Below are 23,905 nucleotides of genomic sequence, written 5' to 3'. Positions count from 1 at the left end.
GGCTTCCAACATGAGCACCAGCAATCGACACGCCCCTGAGCTCGCAGAAGCCACATCCCAGAGGCCTGCCGCCCTCCCCCCAGGGGCACTTGCGGGTCTCCGCCCAGTTGCCGACAGCCCCGCCCCCAGGGTCCGCCCCCTAGGCCTAGTACCAGTCCGGTTTTCCAGGCGCGCGTCGGGCGACCCCGGAGGTCCCGCCTCTAGGCGCGCGCCCTCCCATGCGCCACGTGCTCTCTGGAGGGCGGCGCCGTGGGCCGAGCCGAGAAGATGTACTTGCTGCCTCTTCCGGCAGCCGCGCGAGTCGCGCTCCGCAGGCTGGGAGTGAGAGGTCTCTGGGATCGGGGTCTGTCCACCGCAGACATGACGAAGGTGAGTGGCGGAGGCTCGCTCTCCCGCGGCCGCGCGAACCCAGGCCGCTGGCAGCAGGATGACTGGGCGTGTCCAGGCCGCGACGTGTGGGACGTAACGCATCTAGTTGCAAAAATGAGCTGAACAGAAAAGTTCGGTGGGTTTGCAGGACACCGGCCTGAGCCCGGCCTGCCACGAGGGCGGCCGGCGCTGTTTGTTGAGGGCGAGTCCTTTCTTCCTAACTGGACAGTGCTGGGTTCTGAAGGCTGAGCAGAAACGCTCACTCCACGGAACCAGTCTTTACCGACTCCTCTATCTGAGTTCCGCTTACTTCGTCAATTCTTTTAGTCCTCGCAGAAACCCTAGAAAGGACGGCGGCCGGATTGTCCCAAAGCCTGCTAAGGTTCCAGAGTAGTAGGTCACGGGGCCTGGCCCCCTCCCCCGCTGAAGTGAAGTGAAAGGCCCTGGGGAAATAAACTGCTGGATTGGGTTTCTGGAGAACAACAAGCAGTGTTCTAGGGAAAAGGGTTTTATTGGGAGAAGTCATCTTGAAATTGGAAGAGCGTTTTTCTCCAAGGTCTGAGAAATTCGGAAGGATACTCAGATGTGAAGGGTCTGGAAGGGTGTTGGCTCATCGCAGTCACGCTTCCAGGACCTGGTGAGGAAGGAATGTTCTGGATGGGACTTGAACTCAGGTCCTGTGCAGTTATCACAAATAGCAGAGGAGTTAGGCAGACACCTTTCCAGCCCTGCCCAGTAAGAGTGGACAGTCTCAGCTTGGTCTCATGGAACCCCAAAACGAACAATCTTGGGAAAGTTAGACCTAGCAGCTACCATGCCAAGGAAGCCTGTTTTCTTCAGTGGAAAGAGGGGGCACTGTGTGGCCTGAGCACCTGGGATGACCAAGACCAGAAAGAAAGCACGTACACTGTCAAAGTTTAACTACTCGGGAGCTGGTGTGTCAGGGTCTGGGTTCCTTATCTGACAAATGAGAGAAAAGTGCTCCCTGAAGTGGCCATGAGGGAAGCAGTATTTTTAAAAGTCATGAATTGCCTTGTGAAGTCAAATGAAGAGCAGTGGTTTCACATCCTTATTTCAGGTGTTTGGGGCCTGGAGCTTGTGACAGAGATGTAGGGCCACACCATCAAGTGCTTGGCTGGAGGCTCTGCTTCTGCCCTCTCTTTGAAGTCACACACTTAGCCTGATTGGCAGGCTACTTGCTATACAATGTGGACATCCCTAACCTGAAATTTGAAGTACTCCAAACTCTTAGGTTTTCTGAGCACTTACGGGACACTTCCGAATGTCTGTAGGAAGTCTTACAGCCAACCCAGTGAGCAGACAGAGTCAAAACACAAGTATTTTAAAGGACCGAATCCTGAGAGAGTGTATCTGAAACAAGTGATTTTCATGTGTAGGGCTGGCCCAAGATGTCTCACATAACCCACTTCCAGTCTTGCCCTGGCAGGGATTTTAGCTGCATCAGTGGGGACTGCTGCTCTGCTCTTGGCCCCTCAGGGAAGACACAGTTTTAATGGGATTGTTTGCCCCTTCTGCATCTAGGCACTCGATGCCCTCTAAGAGATGTACTCTCATTGTCTTTTTCTTGATTTTCTTTTTTTCAGGGCCTTGTTTTAGGAATTTATTCCAAAGACAAAGATGATGACGTACCACAGTTTACAAGTGCAGGAGAGAATTTTAATAAGTTGGTGTCTGGAAGGCTGAGGGAAATGTTGAACATGTAAGTGTTACTGTATTTGGGGTTCCTTTGTGTGTGTGCTTGTTTTGCATTGTGAGGCTGGGTCTCACTATGTAGCTCTGGGTGTCCTGGAACTATGTAGACCAGGCTGGCTGGCATCAAACTCGAAGATATCCACCTGCCTCTTTCCCCGGAGTGCTGCATCAAACACCCTGTAACAGGGTGGGGTTGTAGTTCTTAAAGGCCCCAAGACTTAAAGAGCTTCTTCTCTTTGTGTCAGATAAATTTAATGGAGCCCCCTGCAGGTTCTCTGGAAATGAAAGTAGGCTTGGGAAGAAGCTGGGCAGTTGTTTTGTTGTGGGTGGGTCTGCAGTTCTGGGAAGTCACGTGGTTTCTAGCCAGATCACAAACCTATTGTGAAGGATTGACAGGGATCCAGAAAGGAATAGATTTGCTTGGCCCCTAGGCTCAGGTTCACAATTCCCACTTTCCTGTCTGGCACCAGCCTCTAAATGTGCTTTAGCTGAATAATTTACAAACAGCCTTAGGTCTTGCTCTGGTATTTCATGGCCGGGCTTTGAAGGCTTTTCGAATGTTAAAGTATGAGTGGATCATCTGTTTGGCAAGAACTTCAGAGGGCCTGAGATCTGACCTCTTGCTCCTAGATTAGCAAGGTCCTAGAGGAAGTAGGCAGTAGAGCTGCTATCCACATTTGGCAGAAATGGGGAGAGCCCCTTTGACTACCTGTTACTCAGGTATGTTAGAGGGTACCATGTGTCACCGGATAGCTGTAGCAGTTATGGGGTAATGCATTATAGGACTCCTACCTCCTCTTGGCTGCCAGTTCTTTACTAGTACATAGCCTTCACATGGACCTAAATCAATAGCCCAGAAGCTAACCTGTTAAGAGTCCAGAATTCAGAGACCTCCCCTCCCTGCAGGGTCACTGTAGACCACAGCCTCAGCCTCTGTGCTCCTGGTCTCTAACCACTGTAGAATACCTCTTTTTGGAAATTGCCATCTCTCATCGCAGTAAACAGTCTGGGAAATGTCTATGCTGGAGACAGTGCTGTCAAGTCAATAGCTTTGGTCATGGCTCTGCTTTTTGTTTTTGTTTTGTTTTGGATAGTGTTTCTTTGAGTAGAAAGGTTTCCACCATTTTTGTAGAGTCACCATCCAGTGCTCAGAGGGGTACTTGTCTATACATGGTATTGCCTTCTTTTTTGGAAAAAAAAAAAAGACATGGCCACATTTGGTAGTCTAGGCTGAGGCAGAACTCACTGTACTGTCCAGGTTGGCCTCGAACTCACGCCAGCCTGTCCTTCTTCACAGCTTGCCAGTTCTGGTATAAAAAGCATGAGCCAACACACCTGGCTCCTCTGTTTTGAAATTGCTGTTCCTGGTCCGTCTAACCTGGATGCTGGCTTGGCCTCTTGGAGGTGAAAGTGCTGCGTCTGAGCAGTCTAGCCTGTACACATTCTATGAAGCCAGCACTGATGCACAGAATAGAAGCAGTTAAGAGAGTCTGCCGGACTTAGGCCATTTACTAAGAGAAAAGCACAAACTATCATGTTTAAAACAACCATCTCCTCTTCCTTTAGATCGGGACCTCCTCTCAAGGCAGGCAAAACCCGAACCTTCTATGGTCTGCATCAGGTATGAAGTGAAGGTCGTGTTGGCCTGGTGACTCCATATTGAGCCCTCCCGTGTGCTCATTACTGTGGGTACAGTTGTCATGGCACCTTTGTGCCTCTGCGAAGCAAAGCTAAGCAAAGCATCCCGTATGATCCTGAAGGTGAATGGCTGTCCCTAGTTTGTGTTCTTCAGTGTGGAGGGAGAGCAGCGCCTCACCCAGTTATTTGGAGGATTGCCCTCCTTTTGCCTCTCACTTCTGTTGTACGTGACACAGGGCTCCTCTCTGCTAAATCTAGAGTGGCTTTCTGTCAGCTCTGTCCCTCTGTCATTCCTTTCTGGAGGAGCTGTGTAAGAAATTCACGGAGGTTGACTTGGTGTGTTTGTGGACCAGGACTTCCCCAGCGTGGTGGTTGTCGGCCTTGGCAAGAGATCGGCTGGTGTCGATGACCAGGAAAACTGGCACGAAGGCAAGGAGAACATCCGAGCTGCTGTTGCAGGTTTGCTTACTTGTTATGGTTGACAGCTGAGGGTTCTCGAGGGCCACTAGCCTTACCCCACTCACATGTCACAGCTCAGCAAGTTCAGGTTCTATAGATATGTTTGACCCTACCCAGAGACAGAGGCTAGCTTGGGACATCTTTATTTTTAGTATTTTCTGTTTCCTGTTGGGAGGTTTGCCTTCATTTCTTCTTAGAAAAATCTTCCATCAGAAATTGTGATGTGTAGATGGTTTCCCATTCTTTAATGCAGCCATGGCGTTGCCCGGCTTTTAGGTAACATAGAGTCATTATATTTACAAATTAGAGAAAACAGGAGCAGAGTGTGGGATACTTATTCATTGCTAGCAAAATAAGAGGGCCTGTCCCAGTTGGTTTGATAGGGGGTTGGGGGAATTGAGGTCGATGTCATTGAGTCACTTGTTGCTTAGCAACAGGGAGAGCCTTTCCCACAGGACAATGGCCTCAAATGCATTTTGACAAACACTCTGAGGCAACAGTAATTTGCTTGACTAATCCTTGCCCTGGCTGTATCATAAATGCTTATTAAGTTTACTTTCAGCGTTAAGCAGCTATGCCTAACTTTTATTTGAGAGTCTTTGCTGACACAATTTTAATAAATACTGTTAATGATGGTTTTTGCCCAGTTGCTTGGATGGAACCTCAACGTCATCATTTCTCGGTCCCTTTAATCTGACAGGTCCTGGTGATTGGGAACCTTTGTCAGGAAATGCTAGCACTTCTGAAATACTCCTAGTAGTATCTGCCTCTCTGATGGTCTCTCTCCTTGTGAGGATCTGGGCCTTTGACCTCCGTACTCAGCTCGGCTTGGGAGGCGCATACCGCCCACACTTTATAGAAGAGGAAATGAAAGTTTAGGAGCAGACCACACTTGCCGGTTTTGTTCCCCTGGCGCACACACCACCTCATGCCTCTGCTTTGTGCTGACTCAGTTTTCTGCTTCTGCTCTCTGAAGCGGGATGCAGGCAGGTCCAAGACCTGGAGCTGCCGTCGGTGGAGGTGGATCCCTGTGGAGATGCTCAGGCTGCTGCGGAAGGAGCTGTGCTTGGCCTCTACGAGTATGATGACCTAAAGCAGAAAAAGAAGGTGGCTGTGTCGGCCAAGCTCCATGGAAGGTGATGGAAGGAAACCAGGGTGTGGGTGGCACTTGCAGGCAGGCATTCTGACAGTATGCTCTGGAAATGAGCTACCTGCTTCTCAGTGTCCAGCAGTGCTGTGTGGCCTGTGTGTGTCCTACTTACTGTCTCAGCCCTCTTCATAGTATGATAATTGTTCACAAGCTGTGCTCCTGCCTCTTGTCATGTGAGTGACTCTTCTGTGGCTCCTGAGAATCTTCGGTACTTGTTGGTTACTAAGAAGCATTCACAATGTTGGTTTCCCCAGAAGGAGGGATGACTTGACAGAGTGTCCTAATGAGCTTCCTGTTGAACTCATACCTGCTGACATGCTAAGCATTAGGTGTGTGTGGATGAGAGCATTCAATCTTTGCCTCGGTGAGATAACTGACCGTCCGTTACTCCAGCTCTGTTTCGGTCTCGAAGGGGCTGCTCTGTGCTGTCAGAGACAGACAAGAGATTTTCAGTTCCAGGAGCTGTGACATCAGTGAGTTGCTCTTGGCATAGAGTAGTGGTTAGTGTAGGTTAAAGAGTGGTTGGGAATGAAGGATCTGTAAAAGTCAACCCACATTTGAGTCCTGTCCCCATTACTTACTTGGGGAAACCTCAGTTAAGGGACCCAAATCTGTATTTCCTTTTTAGATTTATTTATTTTATTTTTATGAGTATACTGTACACTATCTTCAGACACACCAGAAATAGGACATGGGGTTACAAATGGTTGTGAGCCAACATGTGGTTGTTGGGAATTGAACTCAGGACCTCTGGAAAAGCAGTCAGTGCTCTTAACCGCTGAGCCATTTCTCAAGCCTTCTTTTTTTCTATAGGAGAGTTGCAATCCTGGTGCAGAGTTTTGAGTTTTAATAGAAAGTCTTATTATGTCGCCTTACACTACTAGTCTTGAACCCGCAATCTTGCTGCTTTGGCCTCTGCAGTACAGCAGGTACAGGCATTCCTGGTTGATACGTGGTTTGTATAATAACCCAAAGGCAGAATGTGTCAAGTTGGTGGCACCTGGTGAATGCTCTGAGATGCCAGCTATTATTTTGTCTGTCTCCAGGTTGCCCGTGTTAACTGCTGTCAAAGAGCTAGGATCACACAACATGCACGTTCATGTATTCTCTTCTTGCTGTCCAGTGGGTTAGGATTTCGAGCCTTGATCAGGCACAGTAAGGTGGTAGAGCCTACAGCTCCCCCGCTGAATGTTTGCTGCTCGCTGGCCTCACAGTACCTGGGATGGTCATCTCTGCAGTGAACTGGACTGTGGGTAGGAATACACACACACACACACACACACACACACACACACACACACACACACACACACACACACACACGCGCACTCATGGGGAGAATCTCTGATGTTTTTTCGAGATAAGGTTTCTCTGTGTAGCCCTGGCTATCCTGTAACTTGCTCTATAAACCAAGCCTGTCTCAAACTCAGAGAGATCTGCCTGCTTCTGCCTCCCTAGTGCTGGGATTAAAGGCATATGCCACAGCCTGGCAAAGGAGGAGATTCTTGAAGTGAACTGCTTAGCCAGATTCATCTTGCTTCCTTAGTAGATGGGCTTGTTTCTTACTCACAGGATGGATCTAGGTCTTTGGCAATCACTTTTTACCTGTAGTCTTGATTTTTAAGATAAGTGCCTCACTTAGCACAGAAAGGTCAGTGTTCTTGAGGTTGTTTGAGAGTAACTTTTCTTCCACAGTGGTGACCTCGAGGCCTGGGAGAAAGGGGTCCTCTTTGCTTCTGGGCAGAACTTGGCCCGCCAGCTGATGGAGTCTCCAGCCAATGAAATGACACCAACCAGATTTGCCGAAGTTATTGAAAAAAATCTCAAAAGTGCCAGTAGTAAAACCGAGGTCCATATCAGGTAATTATGATTATGTCACGGACTGTGGGATGTTACAGCTGAAAGAACAGTGTGTGCTTTTTGGCTTTATATCAGTATGACGCACGCTTAAGTCACTTTGGAAGAAGGAGTGTCAGTTGAGAAGACTCTTCCCCACCGGATTAGCCTGGGCTAGCCTGGGGGTATTTTCTTAACTGACAGTTGACGTGGGAGGTCTCAGCTCACTTGCCACCTCTGAACTGGTGGTCCTGAGTGCTGTAAGAAAGCAGGCTGAGCAAGCCATGAGTAAGCAGTAAGTGGCACTCTCCCATGGCCTCTGCATTAGCGCCTCCTACCTCCACGCTCCTCTTTGAGTTCCTGTCCGTACTTTCCTCAGGAATGACTGTTTCCTAAAAGTGTAAGCTGAAACAGACTTTCCTCCCCAAGTGGTTTTATGGATATGCCGTTTTTATCTCGTCAATAGAAACCCTGACCAACACAAGTTAACATCCTAAAACTGAACTCTTACGTTCAGAGGAGGAAATTGAGCCCACTAGCAGCTTATACAAAGTCAGATAAGTTAAGAGGCATTTGAGGTTTGTTTTCCTAACCTTCAAGAGAGTTTCATGACTTCATTCTGTGTTGTATGATTTTTTTTTTTAAAAATCCATTTTATGGATTAAAATGGAGACATAGCTTTCATGTTCATTTCTTTTGAGTAAAGATTTGGGAGTTGAATCCCTAGGTGAAAGGATAACTGGTTAACTTTTTAAAAAATTATTTTTGTTTTCTACGTGTGGGTCATTAGCCTGCATGTATGTCTTTGTAGTTTATGAGTGCTTTGAACCCAAGAGGACCAGAAGACACTGTTGGATCCCCAGAGACTGGAGTGAAAACAGTTGTGGGGCACTATGTGGCACCTAGGAATTGAGCTTTGGAAGAGCAGCCAGAACTCCTAAACTGAGTCAACCCTCCGGCCCCTTGTTAACATTTACAGAGCATCCATGTTTTTATGTGTCGTTCCTTCTAAGTTTCTGCTTATGATGCAGGTGAAGAGTGCAGACACTGAGTGGGCACAGGGTAGAGAACCCACCTACCTCATGACCTTGGCTGCACCGCCTGGTTGCCTTGCCAGGCCTCCCGAGTGCTTGTCAGTGGTACTTAGTCAGTTCCTCTAGTTTCCATTCCCCCTTCAAAAGCTGTTACACACCCAAGCCTGAGCTTGGGGGTTGTGATTCAAATAAGTGAACAGACTCTTTACCTCACTTTCAAAGTTGTTTCTCAAGGGATCTTTTCATGTAAGGGGATTCTTTAGCACTTAATTGTGATCAGACTTCATGGTTTCTGCTTGTTCTTTTAGGAAAGTCCCTATTTAGACAAAATGAAGAATACTGTGAGGAAAACACAGGACTGAGCTTGCTAGGATGGCCTGAGTAGTTTCTATGAGGCTGTCAGTGTGTTGGCTCTCTGGATGTGTCCTGTCTCAAAGAAGAGATACTAGTGCTCTGCCTACTGTGTAGCGATGATGTTGCCAGGTCAGGGAAGGCATCAGATAGGCAGGCAGGCATGCATAGTGATGGATCTTGGGAAATGGGTCTGGGAGGCTGCTGCAGAAGCTGGAGGAGGGCTATGAGTGAAGATGGAGTACTAAACCAGAAGAGTCCTAAACGTCACTTTAAATGTTAATAGACTAGGGGGCTTCTGGTAAGGTGTGTAGGCAGAGTCTTGGGAAACCACAAGGCTATAGGTGAGCAAAGAGAAAAGGACCAGCCTGATGCCCAGGTGGCCTGTGACTCAGGCTACAACACAGCTGTGCCACACCCACTCAGGGTACATAGAGCTGCTTCACAGAAGTACAGTCCTTCCAGGACGGCAGGTCAGCAGTGAGATGCCAAGTGCTGAGCTTGCATTTAGAAATGTGCACACGTTATACGCTTTTCTGGGTTTTTTGTTTGTTGGTTTTATGTGATTTATGTATCTAGTTTCCCTTTGAAATAAGGGGACAATTTTAGTGTAATAGTTTGACTAAAAGGCAAGTAGAGGAATTGTCCTTGGATCTGGTTGGTGCTGGTCTTCTCTGGTAGTACAGGCTTTGTTATTGTGGCCAGAAATCAATACAGAACACTTGTTCCTTACCCTAAAAAGAATAGTAATATGAAAAGTATTCTAATTTGCACTGAGGTGGGGGTTCATGTTACCTGCACTGAGTCTGTTTATTATGAGACTAAATTGTTTTCCCATTCGAAGACATCTCAAATTGCACTTGGAGCATTGAGAAATGGTGTGCTGACATTGAAAAGACAAGCAGAGAAACAGGATATGTTTTTCCTGTTGATGTAAGATAGGCTTGTTGTTTTGTTAGTTTTGTGTGCGCCATTATTAGTAATACAGAAATGAAGCAGAGCTCCTTGACTTTCAACTCCCCATTGTGGACTAAGAGCCTTGCTAATTTCATTTTCAAATTAAAACCAGAAATACCCGAGTATTGAACACTACTTATTACCCAAGCTTCTATTAGTTACCATGTGTAAGTTCTCTGAACAGTTGTCTAATCCTTGGTAGAGGAGTGAGTGCCTCATGTCAGTTTACTTTTGACGTATCTCGAGTCTAGTCTTTCTCCTGCGAGTAGACAGGAGCAAATAGACCATGATCACTAGTGCCTTCAGCCTGTGTCTGTAGCCTGATGGTGGGGATGGGCTCATAGCCTTGTGCATGTTAAGCCCATGCCCTACCACTTAGTACACCAGGTCCAGTTCAGCATTTGAATAACTTGTATGTTGTGCAGTTTTAGCATATTGTTGCCATTTTTTTAAGTTGTTTTGGAATAAATATAACAGTTCTCTTCTTTTTGCCTCTTTCTGCCCTGTAGAACCAAATCCTGGATAGAGGAACAAGAAATGGGTTCATTCCTAAGTGTAGCCAAGGGGTCTGAAGAACCACCAGTCTTCTTGGAAATCCACTATACTGGCAGCCCCAATGCAACTGAAGCACCCCTGGTGTTTGTGGGAAAGGGCATTACCTTTGACAGGTACCTCTTGGGGTTGTCTGTGCTCTGTGTTTTGGTGAGTGCCATGTATGTACAGTGTGATTCATAAGCATGGGCTTTGATCAGGTCTTAACATTAAAGTAAATGTATCGTGCTGTCAGTTTTGAAATGCAAGGCATATATGTGCCTAAAACAATTAGGAACTTTATACACCGTGGTCCTGATCTTAGCCCTGTGACCAACAGGGGAGGGAACCGCAAGTCAGAAGTTCTGTTCAAAGTCATACCACCAAGTAGAGCCAGTGGGTTAGGAGGTGACGAGTTGGTAAAGTGCTTGTCACACCCACACACATGCAAGCATGCATTACACAAATATACATGCGCTTCTCACACAGATACTCCCCTGTGCCTTTTCTCAGTCAGCAGCCATCTGCCACCAGCAGGTGTCAGAAGAACTATAACTTTTCCTGTCTTGTGTGCTTGAGAGGAATGCTCCAGTGTTCCGTGAGCTTGTCAGATTTATGACCTTCAGGTTTAATGGGTTGGTTAATTCAAGGATTAATTAATTACTTTACTTATTGCTGCTGAGATAGTCTTTGTGGTATTGGTGCTAATGATAGAAAGCAGAGATGGACCCTAGGTGGCCTGATAGTATGTGATGATGTTTCTAATGGCACCTGGTCAGGTTTCATGCAAACACAAATAACTGCCTCACTCATCCACATTTCTGGAATTATTTTCTATATGGATAAAGGCTGTAGAATTGAAGTAATTCAGACTGCAAGTTTAGAAACTTGACTTTCTTTGGCGTATGTGGTGCTTTTGTGTGGTAACGAGCTCTGAGTTTGTATGGGACTTAGGTTTGCTTTGTTTTGAGGCAGTCTTGCTCTGTCGCCCAAGCTGGCCTCCAAGTTGAAATCCTGCCTCAGCCTCCAGAATTCTGGGATTGAGGACATACATCACCACATGGAGAATGTTGTTTTACATTTTCATGTGTTTATTATGTGTGGTGTTTATGCATATGGAAACCCAAGTGCCACTGCAGTCACATGGAAGTCAGAGGAATCAGTGCTCTCTTCCCACCATGTGGGCTGGGAGTGTCAAACACAGGTTTTCACACTTGGCAGCAGGTCCCTCTGTCCTCCCCCATCTCACTGGCACGTCTCTGTTTAAGAAGTCGATTTGGGCTCTCGACATTGCTGCTACTAACGCTGCATATGGTCTTCCTTCCTCATACAGCGGAGGTATCTCCATCAAGGCTTCTGCAAATATGGACCTCATGAGGGCTGACATGGGAGGAGCAGCAACAATATGCTCGGCCATTGTGTCTGCAGCAAAGCTCAATCTGCCCATTAATATCATAGGTAAGGGGGGGGCCTCGTCTCGGGGAGCTTCCAAATCTAGCCATATGGTAGAACGGAAACATTAAACAGTCTCCTTCCTTCCGAGAAGACACTTTCACGCAGCAGCAGTTTGGCTGAAAGAGGTCTTTTCTGTCCGAGGTGACTGAGGTAAATGTGTTTGCAGCCATCAGGCTATAACTTGTGCTGATTTGTCTTACTTAGGCAAAAGTGGTTAGCATCAGGAGCACAAGTGTCACCTTTGTGCTTTCTCCAGCAAGAAAACCTGAGGAGGGCATCGTCTCTGCCTCGCTGACTGGTGCCTCGTAGGACTTGCTCCATTTGATGCCTGCTACAGACTCGCAGTCGGTACAGGGTCTCCTGGTACCACGGATGCAGACTCCTAGTACTGGGAGCATTATTATAGCATTGCTGATACCAAGTTTCAGAGAAGGAGCTGGAAGGAAAATGGATGGATGGTTCTTTAAATCTGTCTGACCCGGCCATTCCAGCATCATAGTCTTTTTGTTTAGCCATGAGTCCTTTTTTAGAAAACAAGACAAAACAAAACAAAACCCCAGAAAACTGAGTTATTGGAAATCAACATGCAGACATTCTGACATGTTTTTACCTCTGAGTACTTTTAACCTGTCTCCTAAGAAAATGACATTCTAAGTAGTGACAATACAATTTCATTTCAAAAGAATCGATCGATGTAACTTAAAGAAAACTGACTGACTGAGAAAATCCACTTTGTATACACTTGCATTCTTTAAGACTCTTTGTTAAATTATGTGTGTTAGCATGTGGCTCCATTACGTGTGAGTGCAGGTGCCCATGGAGACCAGAGACCGCACTGGAGCCCTGGAGCTGGAGTCACAGACTGGGTGCTGGGAACCAAACTCAAGTCCTCTAAAAGTAGTGTACACTCTTCACCCTGAGCCATCTCTCCAGCCCCCATTTTTAGTTTTAAAATCTAGATCCCCAGCAAAGATAGCACATTGCATTTGACTGTTATATTCCCTTACTCTTCTTCCTAAGAACCCCATTCCTTCTCCTTTTCTTCATGAAACTGGCAGTTTGAAAGGTCTAGGCTGTTTGAGGTTCTGTAACTTGCATTTACTTCTGGATTAGAATTAGTTAGACCATGCTATGTGTGCTCTGCCTGACACAGTCTCAGCTGTGCCATTGGTAATACCAAGCTTTGTCACGTGTGAAAGTGAAGCCTGTATGCTTTCAATGGCTCTCTGAAGCCACCTGTCCCAAAGATGGTGTTTTGGATCCAGCGTGTCTCATGTTCTTTACTATGTCTTTCCAATAGGTTTGGCCCCTCTTTGTGAAAACATGCCTAGCGGCAAGGCCAACAAACCAGGGGATGTTGTCAGAGCCAGGAATGGGAAGACTATCCAGGTTTGTGAGGGGACAACGAAACAGCCCCATGTGGCATTTCTCAGAGCCCCATCTTGGCCACACAACTACAGTGTAACATGGGTATAGGACCCCAGCTCCTGTTTGGGGCAGGGTGATGTTTTTTAGTACAGCTAGTTTCTGGTAGAGATTTTTAAGAGTACTTTTTCTTCCCTGTTGTGTCTCCCACTAACTGTGCTGCTATACATTTTAATCTTGATGTGCGCCTGGCCTGCAGAGCACGCCACACCGTAGGTGCTTGTGCCATGGTGACTTCTTTTTCTCTGCTAGGTGTTCAGTTAGAAAAGACTGCCCTGCACTTGGGCTCTGCGCTGTGGCATCTGTGGGACACAAATGTGCCCGCTGCTCAGGGCCCTGCGACTTGCTGAAGGGAGGGGATGGGATTAGAAGGGTTACCAGAATTTAGGAGTTTTTGAGCTTGAGGTTCAGAGTGTCTCAGAGTTTTCCTTCTTGTTAACATTTGCCATTCTACTGGACCGGACATTTCCCTACGGTGGCTGTCATCATCCAGGGCAGAGACTTACAAAGTTACCCTCCAGATTAGATATGTTCCTGCCACAGCCAAAATATGTGTGTGTCCTTCTACTATCTCACAGCGCTGACCTTTCCCACTTTGCAATCAAATGCTGTTGTGTGTGGGTGTCGAAGTCATCCCTCAGGCAGCCTGAGCCCTTCTGTTTATCTCTGCAGGTCGACAACACTGATGCCGAGGGCAGGCTCATCCTGGCCGACGCACTCTGCTATGCACACACCTTCAATCCCAAGGTCATCATCAATGCTGCCACTTTAACAGGTCAAACCACATTTCCTTGTCTTGTCTGAAACCTTACTTGCTGGGTGCAGTGCACACTCTGCAGTCTGGCCATTATTTTGCTGAAATTTGGTCTACTTTACTCCCAGTCGAAGATCCTTCACTAAACGAACTGCCTCGGCAGCTACAAAAATGTTCTCAATATTAGTTCTGTCATTTTAAAGCATACCACAGTAACTTCATGTATGCCGCAGTGCATGTGTAGAAGTCAGAGGAAACTTGTATGACTTCATTTCCCTCCACCATGTGGGTGTTGGGGATCACAGATTGTGAGACTTGGTGTCAAGCACTAAGCTATCTTTCTGGTTCTCCAGTGGTAACTTTTAATACATGGGTCAAATCAACTCATCCTGATTCAAAAAGAGAGAGAAAGAAAGAGGTGTTTTTTGTTATGACTCATCTAATACGAATCTAAAAAGATCAATACATTTCAAAATCAGTGGCATCTTTAATGTACTAATCATATCATATCTGATATCCAGTGAATTTTCTAAATTTATAGTTCATACTCTAAAGAAATAAAGACATTTTGGGGGTAGCAAGGTGTTTGTTTAATGGACGCACAGCAGTGTGATGGGCATACAAGGAAAGTCCTTGTTTGGGGCTGGCTTGGGGGTAACCCCTGCTCACTCGTCGGCAGCCTCCAGGGTCAGTACCTGAGGTGGGCTCTGCTTGCTTACAGTTGTAAGGCTTGGGAAGAGCTTCCTGGAGCCTGTTGAATCCAGTATTCCCTGAAGGCCTTGGCTTGGCTTCAGGGACTGCAGAGATTCCTGAGGGGTGAGATGGATGGATGGATGGAGGGCTTGTTGCAAGATGCCCAAACTCACAGTCTTCCATCCAAAGATCTCTCCCTAGGAATTTATCTGTACTTCTTTTAAGATAAAATTCAGATCATTTGTGTCTTTTGGTTTTGATCTTTCCTAAGTCAAGGCAGTCTTTACTGGAGCACACGTCATTTCGTATTCCTCTTGTGGGCGTAATAAACAGTGCACAGTGGTTTACTAAGAATTCCTTTTTAGTTTTAATTTTTTTTTGAAGTCTGACCTTTTTAACTAATTTTTAAAACTGGCATACACAGATAGTTTCAGTTTAGCAGTTTTATAAATCTGTATAATTGGGCATTATATTATTTCTGTGGCTTTTGGTCTCCGTATTCATTCCTAAAATCTTAAAACTTGGAGAGGCATCCATCGCCAGGTTGGGCAGTGATGGAGAGATGGGTGGTCCAGAGCCACTGAGAGTCCACTGGCCAGCTGTACTGACCCACACAGTAGGTGTGCGTCTGTATTGCATCTGGAACTGTGACGACAGCTGTGGAGTTTTAGAAAACACAGTAATTTAGACGTGTACTATGAAATCCTCTTAAATCAAGATGTTACGTTACGTATTTATGCTTGTCATTTTCTATTCTTTTAAGTGAAAATACCACATATTGTTTATAGCTAGTTTTTATCCTTTTTATGAGAAATTTTAAAACTGGTGGAAATAAAAGTTTAGTAGAAAACTATCAGATAAATGAATATTTTATCAAAACCTACCAACTTTAAAACTAAAGCATTAAATTGATTAGCTAAACTTTGACACACATGGAGGCCTCAAATATTTACTGCTTGGTATAGTATCTGAAATATCTGATAGATAGTTGATAGCAAATGAATGGGAGTCAGCGTGCATTTAATTCCTTGGATGCCAGGACTATTTTGGTAGCTGAAGATAGAGGACATATAGTAGGGCCATATTCTGTTTAGAATTCTAGAAAGAACTATCCAAAAAAATGACAATTACCTTGGAATGGGCTTGTTTATATAATTGATGTAATTTTCTTTTCCGAATTTTCCACAATAAAGGGGAATTCTAGCTTTGAGAGACATAACTAGCTATAGAAGCGACTATTTCCCAAGCATATATCCATTTTATAATGAAGGACCATTAATAGACTTTGAGACCACAGTTGTGATCTGAGCAGCTGGAGAGACTGGCCTCGAGACTGGCACTGACCTCAGGAATTGTGTCTTACAGGTGCCATGGACGTAGCCCTGGGATCAGGTGCCACTGGAGTCTTTACCAATTCATCCTGGCTGTGGAACAAACTATTTGAGGTAGGCCTAAGACATATACCTATAAGTTAGTGATGATAATTTTTGTGGCCCTTGAACAATATGCTTATTCAAGACTTATGCTTAGGGGTTGGGGATTTAGCTCACTGGTAGAGTGCTTGCCTAGCAAGCACAAGGCCCTGGGTTCGGTCCCCAGCTCCGGGAAAAAAAAGAAAAAAAAAAAAAAAGACTTATGCTTAAGTGATTTCTATCTGTTGGGGTGCCTTGAATTGAAAATAGGTCATAGCAATAAACTTGATCCAATGGCTTTGGGTTTTGCAAAGATATTTCTAGATTATGGTTGTGACATGATGTCCCTGTCCTTATAGTGGCGGAATGATGTTAAAATAACTGACAAATCACATGGTCAAGATTGAGAATCTCTGAGGTGCAGGGCAGAAGGCCAGTGTTCTGAAAGAATGTCCCTCTACTGAATGTGTGTGGCCTGAGCCACCTACTTGGGTGGGTCAGTTAGGAGCCCCTGCTCTGCTCTGCTCTGCTCTGCTCTGCTCTGCTCTGCTCTGCTCTGCTCTGCTCTGCTCTGCTCTGCTCTGCTCTGCTCTGCTCTGCGCCCTTCCCAGTCATCTTCCCTCCTCACCCCTGCCCACTAATACTACACTGCACTCACTGCCACTGGCTTTACCTGCCAATACTGCTGTTAGCCTAACCTAGCCTGTTTCTAGCCAGCAGACAGTGATCTCTTGGTGACCCTAGTCCTTGCCTTCTGTCATCGTTTCTCTTCTGCCTCACTTATGTGGCTGCCCTGCTTCAGCTCCTTTGCTAGCTGTTTGCTTTGTCCTCCTCTTAGAACAAGGTACAGTCCTTGGCCTGACACATGTCAGAGTCCTCAGGCATGATAAAGCTTGTGTATTCCATGCCTACTAACAGCCGTCTCCCGTGCTCCATGTGACTGCTTGGCAGCTCCACCTGGCAGCTCATGTGCCCTGTCACAAGCAGTTAAGGCAGCTTACCGTGGGGATAGACACATGACTCATGAATGCATTTACGAGGTTTATTTAATGTCCTAGATTTATTTCTCACTTGACAGTGCTTCCCCACAGCTCTTTCTGTTTTGTGAAGCTTACTCTCAGCCTCTGTAGTATCCAAGCTGTCTCCTTCCTTGAAGGCTGAGCCAGGAACCTCTCCTGGCCTTCCATATTACCCAGCATCCTCTGTCATCATGGTACACACAATATTGGGCTTTTAGAGTTATTTACTTTCCTAGCTAAAATGATGTGTTTGTTCACAGGCATAGTTAGGTCAACAATCAGCAGCCCACCGTCTGGTTTTCCCAGAGTTAGCTAAATGCATCTGATATATTTATTTCCTAAAACAATAGGTTCTGTCGCTGCTTTTTTCTCCGAATCTTTATTTTTTACTTCTTGTGAAAACGAGTATACCAGCCTGCTTGTCTGGTTTGAGCCTGTACCTTTGATGGCATAGATATCGCTGCAGGTTGGCAGTGCTCAAAAACTCAGTATCAGCAAATGAATGGGGGAGTTAAACAGTGCATGAATGAGGTCATCTTGTTTCAGGACTTGGTTTTTAGTGATAGTGGTCTAGCACGTATGTCTCCTGTAGACCAAGGTGACTAGACCCTTCTGAGTCTCCCACCCTAGTTAAAAACTCTCAGAGCCTAAAGGTTCCAACGGAGAACTTACTAAATGTCCTACAGATGTGTAGAATTACTTTACAGTATTCCTATTTCCTAATTCTGTGATAAATCTTTTGTGACCTAAAGCAATCTTAGACATCTCTTTCACACCCTTGCTTTGTAGTAACAGGCTAGAATGGATCTTTCTTCATGCATCAGACTAAAGAGTTTCTCAGAAAGTACTCACGCTGTCACACTTTCCTCAGGCCAGTGTAGAAACTGGGGACCGAGTCTGGAGGATGCCCCTCTTTGAGCATTATACAAGACAAGTCATAGATTGCCAACTTGCTGATGTGAACAATCTTGGAAAATACAGGTAGGTGAAATGACCTAAGTTTCCGTTTCCAATCATTCTTGGTTGCCAAACTACCCTTTAGTCTCCTCCTTACAGAAGATTTTAAAACTAACCAACTTCTTTTCAGTGTAGTGCTTCTAAGCTTACTGATGTTAAGTGTTTCTCTAGTAGGCTCTCTTAATGTTAGAAATTTTCCAATCTAAAGGCTATTTTAATAAGAAAAAGTGATGGGAACTATAGGAATCTATTACACAGAAAAAGTAATCAATAATTTGTCATTTATCCTATAAAGCCGTATGTAAAAATAAATATTCTAGAAGTGATTTCTGGGTTAATTTATTAATAGGTTACATGGGATTAGCTTTTCCCTTTTTGTAGTAGATAGAATGTAGCTACCACAAATGTAATACTATTTTTAAAAGTAATTTATCGTGTGTGGAGTGATGGATGTGCCATGGTCCTGTGGCATGTATGTAGAACTTAGAGGACAACTTAGAGGAGTGGGTGCTTTTCTTCTGTATGTATGTGTATGTGTGTTCCAGAGACTGAGCTCAGGCTGTGAGGCTTATCCAAGAAGCATACAATCCCCTCTGTCCCGCTGGCTGTGAACGTAGCTTCCTAATGACGTTAGTGCACTCTGGCACACGGAAAAGTAATCCTATTTTGCCTTTCTCCTCAGATCTGCAGGTGCGTGCACAGCTGCGGCATTCCTGCGAGAGTTTGTGACTCATACAAAGTGGGCACATTTAGACATAGCCGGTGTGATGACCAACAAGGACGAGATTCCCTATCTGCGGAAGGGAATGAGTGGGAGACCCACAAGGACTCTGATTGAGTTCTTACTTCGCTTCAGCAAAGACAGTTCTTAGTTCATACACTCAGAAATTCTTCCTTCTGTCTTGAATTGGATAGTTAGCCTTCAAAATTTTTGAATGAATGAAAATCTTTTAAAGACAAAAACGGATGTTGTTCTTTTTTTAATCTTAATTCTTGGAATATTTTAGTATGCTTGAATCATGGAAATCTAAATGATATATGAATTAATATAGGTCCTTTATTAAAACATCTTGTAATAGTATGTATTTTTCAAGCCATATTTACTATTTTTACAAGACAGGGAAAATCTTAAGTCCATAAAAACGTACAAAGGGAGCCAGACATGGCGGCGCACAACTTTGATCCCAGCACTTGGGAGGCAGAGGCAGCTGGATTTCTGACTTTGAGACCAGCATGGTCTATAGAGTGAGTTCCAGGATAGCCATGGCTACACAGGAACCCTGTCTCGGAAAAAACAAAAACAAACACCACCACCACCAAAATATACAAAGGAAAATATAATTAATGACTTTGTTACATTTTCTAATTTTTGATTCTTAAGGTAGATTGTTTAAGTGTTCATAAAACTTTCAAAATCCAGATCCAATGCAGTAAATAAATTACAGTATTTCCTTCTGATAATTGTTTGTTACTGTGATTCAGTTCTGTGAAGGGTCACCATTTAAGAAACTTGTGAGCTAGAATCAGCCATATTTGATTCTTGGTCACTGACAGATGAGCACACCAGGTCTTTGCACCGGAGTATATGCAAATGCTCTACGGGTGTCCCTTATGTGCAAATGCTCCAAAAGGGTGTTCCAGCATAAAGATGATTGTCAGCAAGCCCATCGTGCAGCACCACCTCATTTCTGATGCCTGGTGCTCCAGGCACTGCATCGGTGGGCTTGGTTTTGAGGACACATACATGATGGCATGTGAAGCTCTTTATCCTAACTCACTTGTAGTTTCTTTCCTTCACTTCTGCTAGAAATCTTGATTCAGCAGTTAACTGGGGAGAGCTGGATGTGCTCCCATATTGTTCACATAAGGCCTCATTCTTCACGAGTTTCAAACCTTGTCCTTTGGCAGCATATCAAGAGGCAGTCTTTGTGAGAGACTGGTTGGCAGAATGTCTGAAGAGGCTGACTGTCCCCATTGCAAAGTGTTATCTTCTAAGTTACTAAGACAGGACTTTCTCCCCTCTCTGAACTGGGAGGCTAGGAACTTTGTCCCTAGTGGCACTGGCAGCAGGCGTTTCTTTGGGGTGGTTATATCCCATGGCAGCACCTCTCGCTTCTTTTTGAGTCCAGTGCTTCTTATTTTTTAGGTTTGCACTTCAGCTTTAATTCATCCAGCTTAGCTCAGTCTCGTGTTTTTACTTCGAAAGCTGCAGATGTCTTTCATTTGCAGTTTCTGCTCACTATAGAGTCTGCTGGTCCTCAGATAAGCTCTCATCCTCTGTATGGATGGTTGCCCTCTGTGTTTTCATTTCTTTAACTTGTCAAGCTTTAGGTGAAGTAAGCCCTATTGACTTTATCCCATACCTTCATGTCCCCTGCCCAGTTCACTGACCTTGCCTGGAACCATGAGTGGATAACTATTTTCCTAAGTTTTATTTTAATTATATATCTATATGTGGATTTGTACAAGTGACTGCAGATGTCTGCAGAGGCCAGGGGAGGGTGGTAGATCCCCTGGTACTATAGTTACAGGTGGTTGTGAGCCATCTAGTGTAGTTGCAGCCATGTGAACTCAGGCCCTCTGGAAATGTAGGGCATGCTCTTAACCATTAAGCCCCTCTCCAGCCTATGGGTAACTAGTTTTGAAAGTTACATTGCGTACTCTTAAGTTGGTTTATATCAGGCGGTGGAGCTGACTATGCTACACACTGCTGTAGTGTAAACCATTACAGAGAAGTAGTCTCACTCTCAGTAATCTTCCCAAGGCTGTGCTCCTGTTTTATGAGTGAAGAAACATAGTTAGCCAATCAAGAAGTGAATGCTTTATGCTCTGGATGCATCCATGGAATATATTGATGTGTTCTTTGTTGACTTACATCAGGGTTAGACTAACTGGGTATTTGATTTGCAAAAAAGAAAAAGGGAAAAAAATGTCACTAAGAGTTACCACTCTAGAGGCAGTAGAACTTGGGAGAGTAGAGCAGATAAATGAGGCTGACTAAAGTCTCATGCAATAGCCAGCAAACTTTACTCAGAACCTCAGACAGTTTATGCTGAGGGTTAAGGGGAGTCATACGAATAAAGTTTTCATGAGTTGAAGCTGTACACAGTCACAAGGACCAGCCACGTGTTTCTGCAGAGGAACGTAAAGGATAGCTTAAAGATGTAATGAACAACAGCAAGCAATTAGTAGTCTGAGATAAATTCAGTCCTATTCACTATACTAGGGAGGGGCACAGAAACGCACTCCAAAGAAAAAGTCCATGTTTTAAACTGAGATCACAAGACTCTTGTTTTCTTGGAGTGTTCTCACAAGCACTCAGAATTCTCACAAGATTCCATTCCTGGACCATGTTCTGACAACTAGGTAATTCGTTGTTGTTTCATAAGAGTTGTGATTTCCATAAACATGGTAATGGGCTGGCCTTTGGTACCAGGGGCAGGCTGAAGAAGGCATCCTTCAGGTGGAGCACAGTGTATGTGGTGTGCTCAGGGTGGAGAGATTGCCCAGCAGGGTGTGAAGGGTTTGGAACTGGGGGATGAATATCCTTCATCCGTTTATTCCCTCAGATCCTGCATGGGTCAGTGGTCAAAGGAATGAGGCATTTTGACTGGAAGGAGGTGGGTGTTTCATGTTTATTGACAAAAGACTAGGATCCCAGCTTCCTAAAGCCCGTTGGTGTATGTGGGTTATCCCCACTGGGCCTCCCTGGGCATAGGATATTGTCTGATGTGAACTGGGGCAGCCCCAACCTTTAATTGAATGATTGAAGCCCTCTGATGAGCCAGTCTGATTGAATTTTTCTCTGCCCAAACTTTGAGGACCTCAGTCTGGAAACTCTGGATCAATGAGCTTGGTAAGGTCATTGGCTGAGGGAATAACTTGTATTCGTCTATGGCCAGGGTCAAAACATCAGTAGGGCCATTCTTATCCAGAACTTCCACTCCCTCTGGGCCAAAATGGATTTGGGTTCCCATTTTAGTGAGGAGATTCTCCCCAGCAGAGGGATGATCACAAAAGAGTGAGTTACTTGTCCCACTTCCAAGTTCACCTTTCTTCAGGTAGTCCATGGATAGGGCTTAGTGCCCCTTGTCCTTTGTACCCATGTTTGTCGATCTAACAATGGCCCCAGTGTCCTTGCGATCTTGGTTGGCAGTAGCTAATATTTTGCTTAGTCCTCTGTTTTGTTGCTTCTCAGGGAATTTTCTATTATAGACTGTCTTTTCAGCCCTCTCTTCCCCCTACCCCCTCTCTGCACTGCTCCCTAAGTAGCTTCCCTCTCCTCTCTCTTCTCATGAAAGTTGGGCATATCGTATTCTGTCAAATCTTTCTTTGATTCATCACTTTGTCTGCCACTCAATTAAACATCACTTTCAAACATGGGTGCTTCCTTCTACAAACTAATTTTACCTTCGTTGTTTTGGATTAAAGGTGTGTGTCCTAAGGGTATGTCTGCATTCCAGCCAGAGGGATTAAAGGTGTGTGCTAAGGCTCATCCACACAACGAATAGAAACACAATCTCAGGGTTCACGGTGTGGTCAAATATCCTGTGACACATGGCTGTTCTGGAGAAATTTCTGCATAGTCCTTTCTCTCATCACAGCATTGCAAGATAATGCCAGAATGAATGGGAACAGTTCTGAGGGTATCCATTTCACATACACATAGACCCAGCACCTCTTCCTCTGTGCTCGTAGCATGTTTAAGACCAACTAGTTAAGTGCCTGCACAGCTTGCACCAGCAGCCCTGCTCTCTTTGTTGGTTCATCTTCTATCTGCCATAGGCCCACTGCAGCCTGGCCAGTCCAGTGCTGAGATGCAGCCTTCCCAGCCGGGAGCTCAGCCATCTCCCAAGCCTCTGTGCTTATTTTTTTTATTCAACAAGTGTTTTTCTATATTTGCCAGACAGAGTTCTGGATGTTGGGCATATAGATAACTAATACCTGACTAACCAGGCAAACTATTTCTTCAGGGGCTTTTCTGTCCAGCAAGGTCTTATATTTAATTTCATTCCACCTGAGATCTCTAGAGATGCCCTCCTCAATCACACATCAAAGAACATTTAGCTGTCCTCTCCCAATTTTTCCTCAGTTCTTATCTCTACAAATAATGCTTTATGTATTTATGTTTTTTCTTCCTATTTGGGGTATTTACTACTACTTCTAGATTATTAAACAGTGGCTACCTGGAAACTGGAAGGACTCAGTTAAGTTGAAGGAACACTAGCCCACCCGAGTAAGGCTCTGGCAAGCCTTGTTCTTCCATTTTCTCTGACATACTAAGAACAGTTGGATTGTGTTCCTAAAGCTAGCCACAGAGGTGTGTTCACTCACTTGGCCATTTCCTCCTCCTGAGGCTGACTACCAAGGTCCAGACACCAAAGTACTGAAGTTCAGCAATCAAAAGGCCCCTTTGGCACACCTAATTAACATGTCCAATTAAAATTTAACACACCATCTTAACACAAGGTTTCCCCTTATACCATTATAAACTTCCATTTTCCTCTGTGCCACATCTGTCTCCTATCTAGAGGCAGTCTTTTATCCCCTCTCAATGACAAATACCCCGCCTCTTCTTCCCTTCATCCTCTATCTCTGGTCTCTTATTCCCTACCTTTCAAGTTTGTTTGGGGCAAATCTCCTTTCAGCTGAAAACGTGGTCTTGGGAGTCCTTGGCTGATTTTTCCTTTTTAAAATGTTGTGAAATTAAAAAAAAAAAACATTTGGCTTCTGAATTAGTGAACAGGAAAATATTAAAGCCGTTGTTAAAAACAGCTGTAAAGTCACTTTCCCTCTGGTGTTATCACATACTCTTAGAAAAGCGCCAGGGACACTGGCAGTCGTCAGGATGTCACTCTTTTTAGTTACGACAGAATTTATAGAGGGAACTTGTGTTGTCCAGCTATAACAAGTGACTAGATTAGCATTTGGTACATAGCAAGTCCTCAATCGTCGTGGAATGAACTGATGACTCCTCATTTTACTAGGTGGGGGCACAGAAAAGACTCCGCTGAGATATTTAGGGACAACCCAGGGGATTGGCTGGTGGCCCGGAGGTCCGCGCCCAAGTTCAGCCTCTTCAAGTGACTGGTTTAAACCAGTCCAAGCCTTTAGTACTTAGACCAATAAAGAGTAAATCAGGTGGGCTACCG

The 23,905-nt window shown here is 45.0% G+C and overlaps 1 protein-coding gene and 1 long non-coding RNA gene across 2 annotated transcripts; one reads left to right on the top strand and one right to left on the bottom strand.

Moving 5' to 3' along the window:
- The first annotated feature begins 226 nt into the window (after window positions 1-226).
- Window positions 227-19,211, top strand: Lap3 (leucine aminopeptidase 3). The gene is made up of 13 exons (NM_001011910.1): window positions 227-369; window positions 1,974-2,089; window positions 3,649-3,703; window positions 4,074-4,179; window positions 5,156-5,315; window positions 7,025-7,189; window positions 10,017-10,175; window positions 11,372-11,496; window positions 12,794-12,882; window positions 13,591-13,693; window positions 15,731-15,810; window positions 17,668-17,777; window positions 18,436-19,211. The coding sequence occupies exons 1-13, from the start codon at window positions 268-270 to the stop codon at window positions 18,623-18,625; spliced, it is 1,560 nt and encodes a 519-aa protein (NP_001011910.1). The 5' UTR covers window positions 227-267; the 3' UTR covers window positions 18,626-19,211.
- On the bottom strand, window positions 14,709-23,719 carry LOC134481758 (uncharacterized). The gene is made up of 2 exons (XR_010057530.1): window positions 23,368-23,719; window positions 14,709-15,022 (listed from the first exon to the last, which is right to left on the bottom strand). It is a non-coding gene; the product is annotated as an uncharacterized LOC134481758 (long non-coding RNA).
- Window positions 23,720-23,905: the final 186 nt, after the last annotated feature.

Source organism: Rattus norvegicus, chromosome 14, assembly GCF_036323735.1.
Source record: "Rattus norvegicus strain BN/NHsdMcwi chromosome 14, GRCr8, whole genome shotgun sequence".
NCBI lineage: Eukaryota > Metazoa > Chordata > Mammalia > Rodentia > Muridae > Rattus > Rattus norvegicus.
Note: the sequence above shows the minus strand (reverse complement) of the source record. Positions and strands in the feature narration are given on the sequence as shown.

Excerpts from the sequence above, each read along its gene's own strand:
- Lap3 (NM_001011910.1), top strand. The coding sequence starts at position 268 with ATGTACTTGCTGCCTCTTCCGGCAGCCGCGCGAGTCGCGCTCCGCAGG. Across the intron at positions 370-1,973 it reads CCACCGCAGACATGACGAAG|GGCCTTGTTTTAGGAATTTA; the intron begins GTGAGTGGCGGA and ends TCTTTTTTTCAG. Across the intron at positions 7,190-10,016 it reads AAAACCGAGGTCCATATCAG|AACCAAATCCTGGATAGAGG; the intron begins GTAATTATGATT and ends TCTGCCCTGTAG.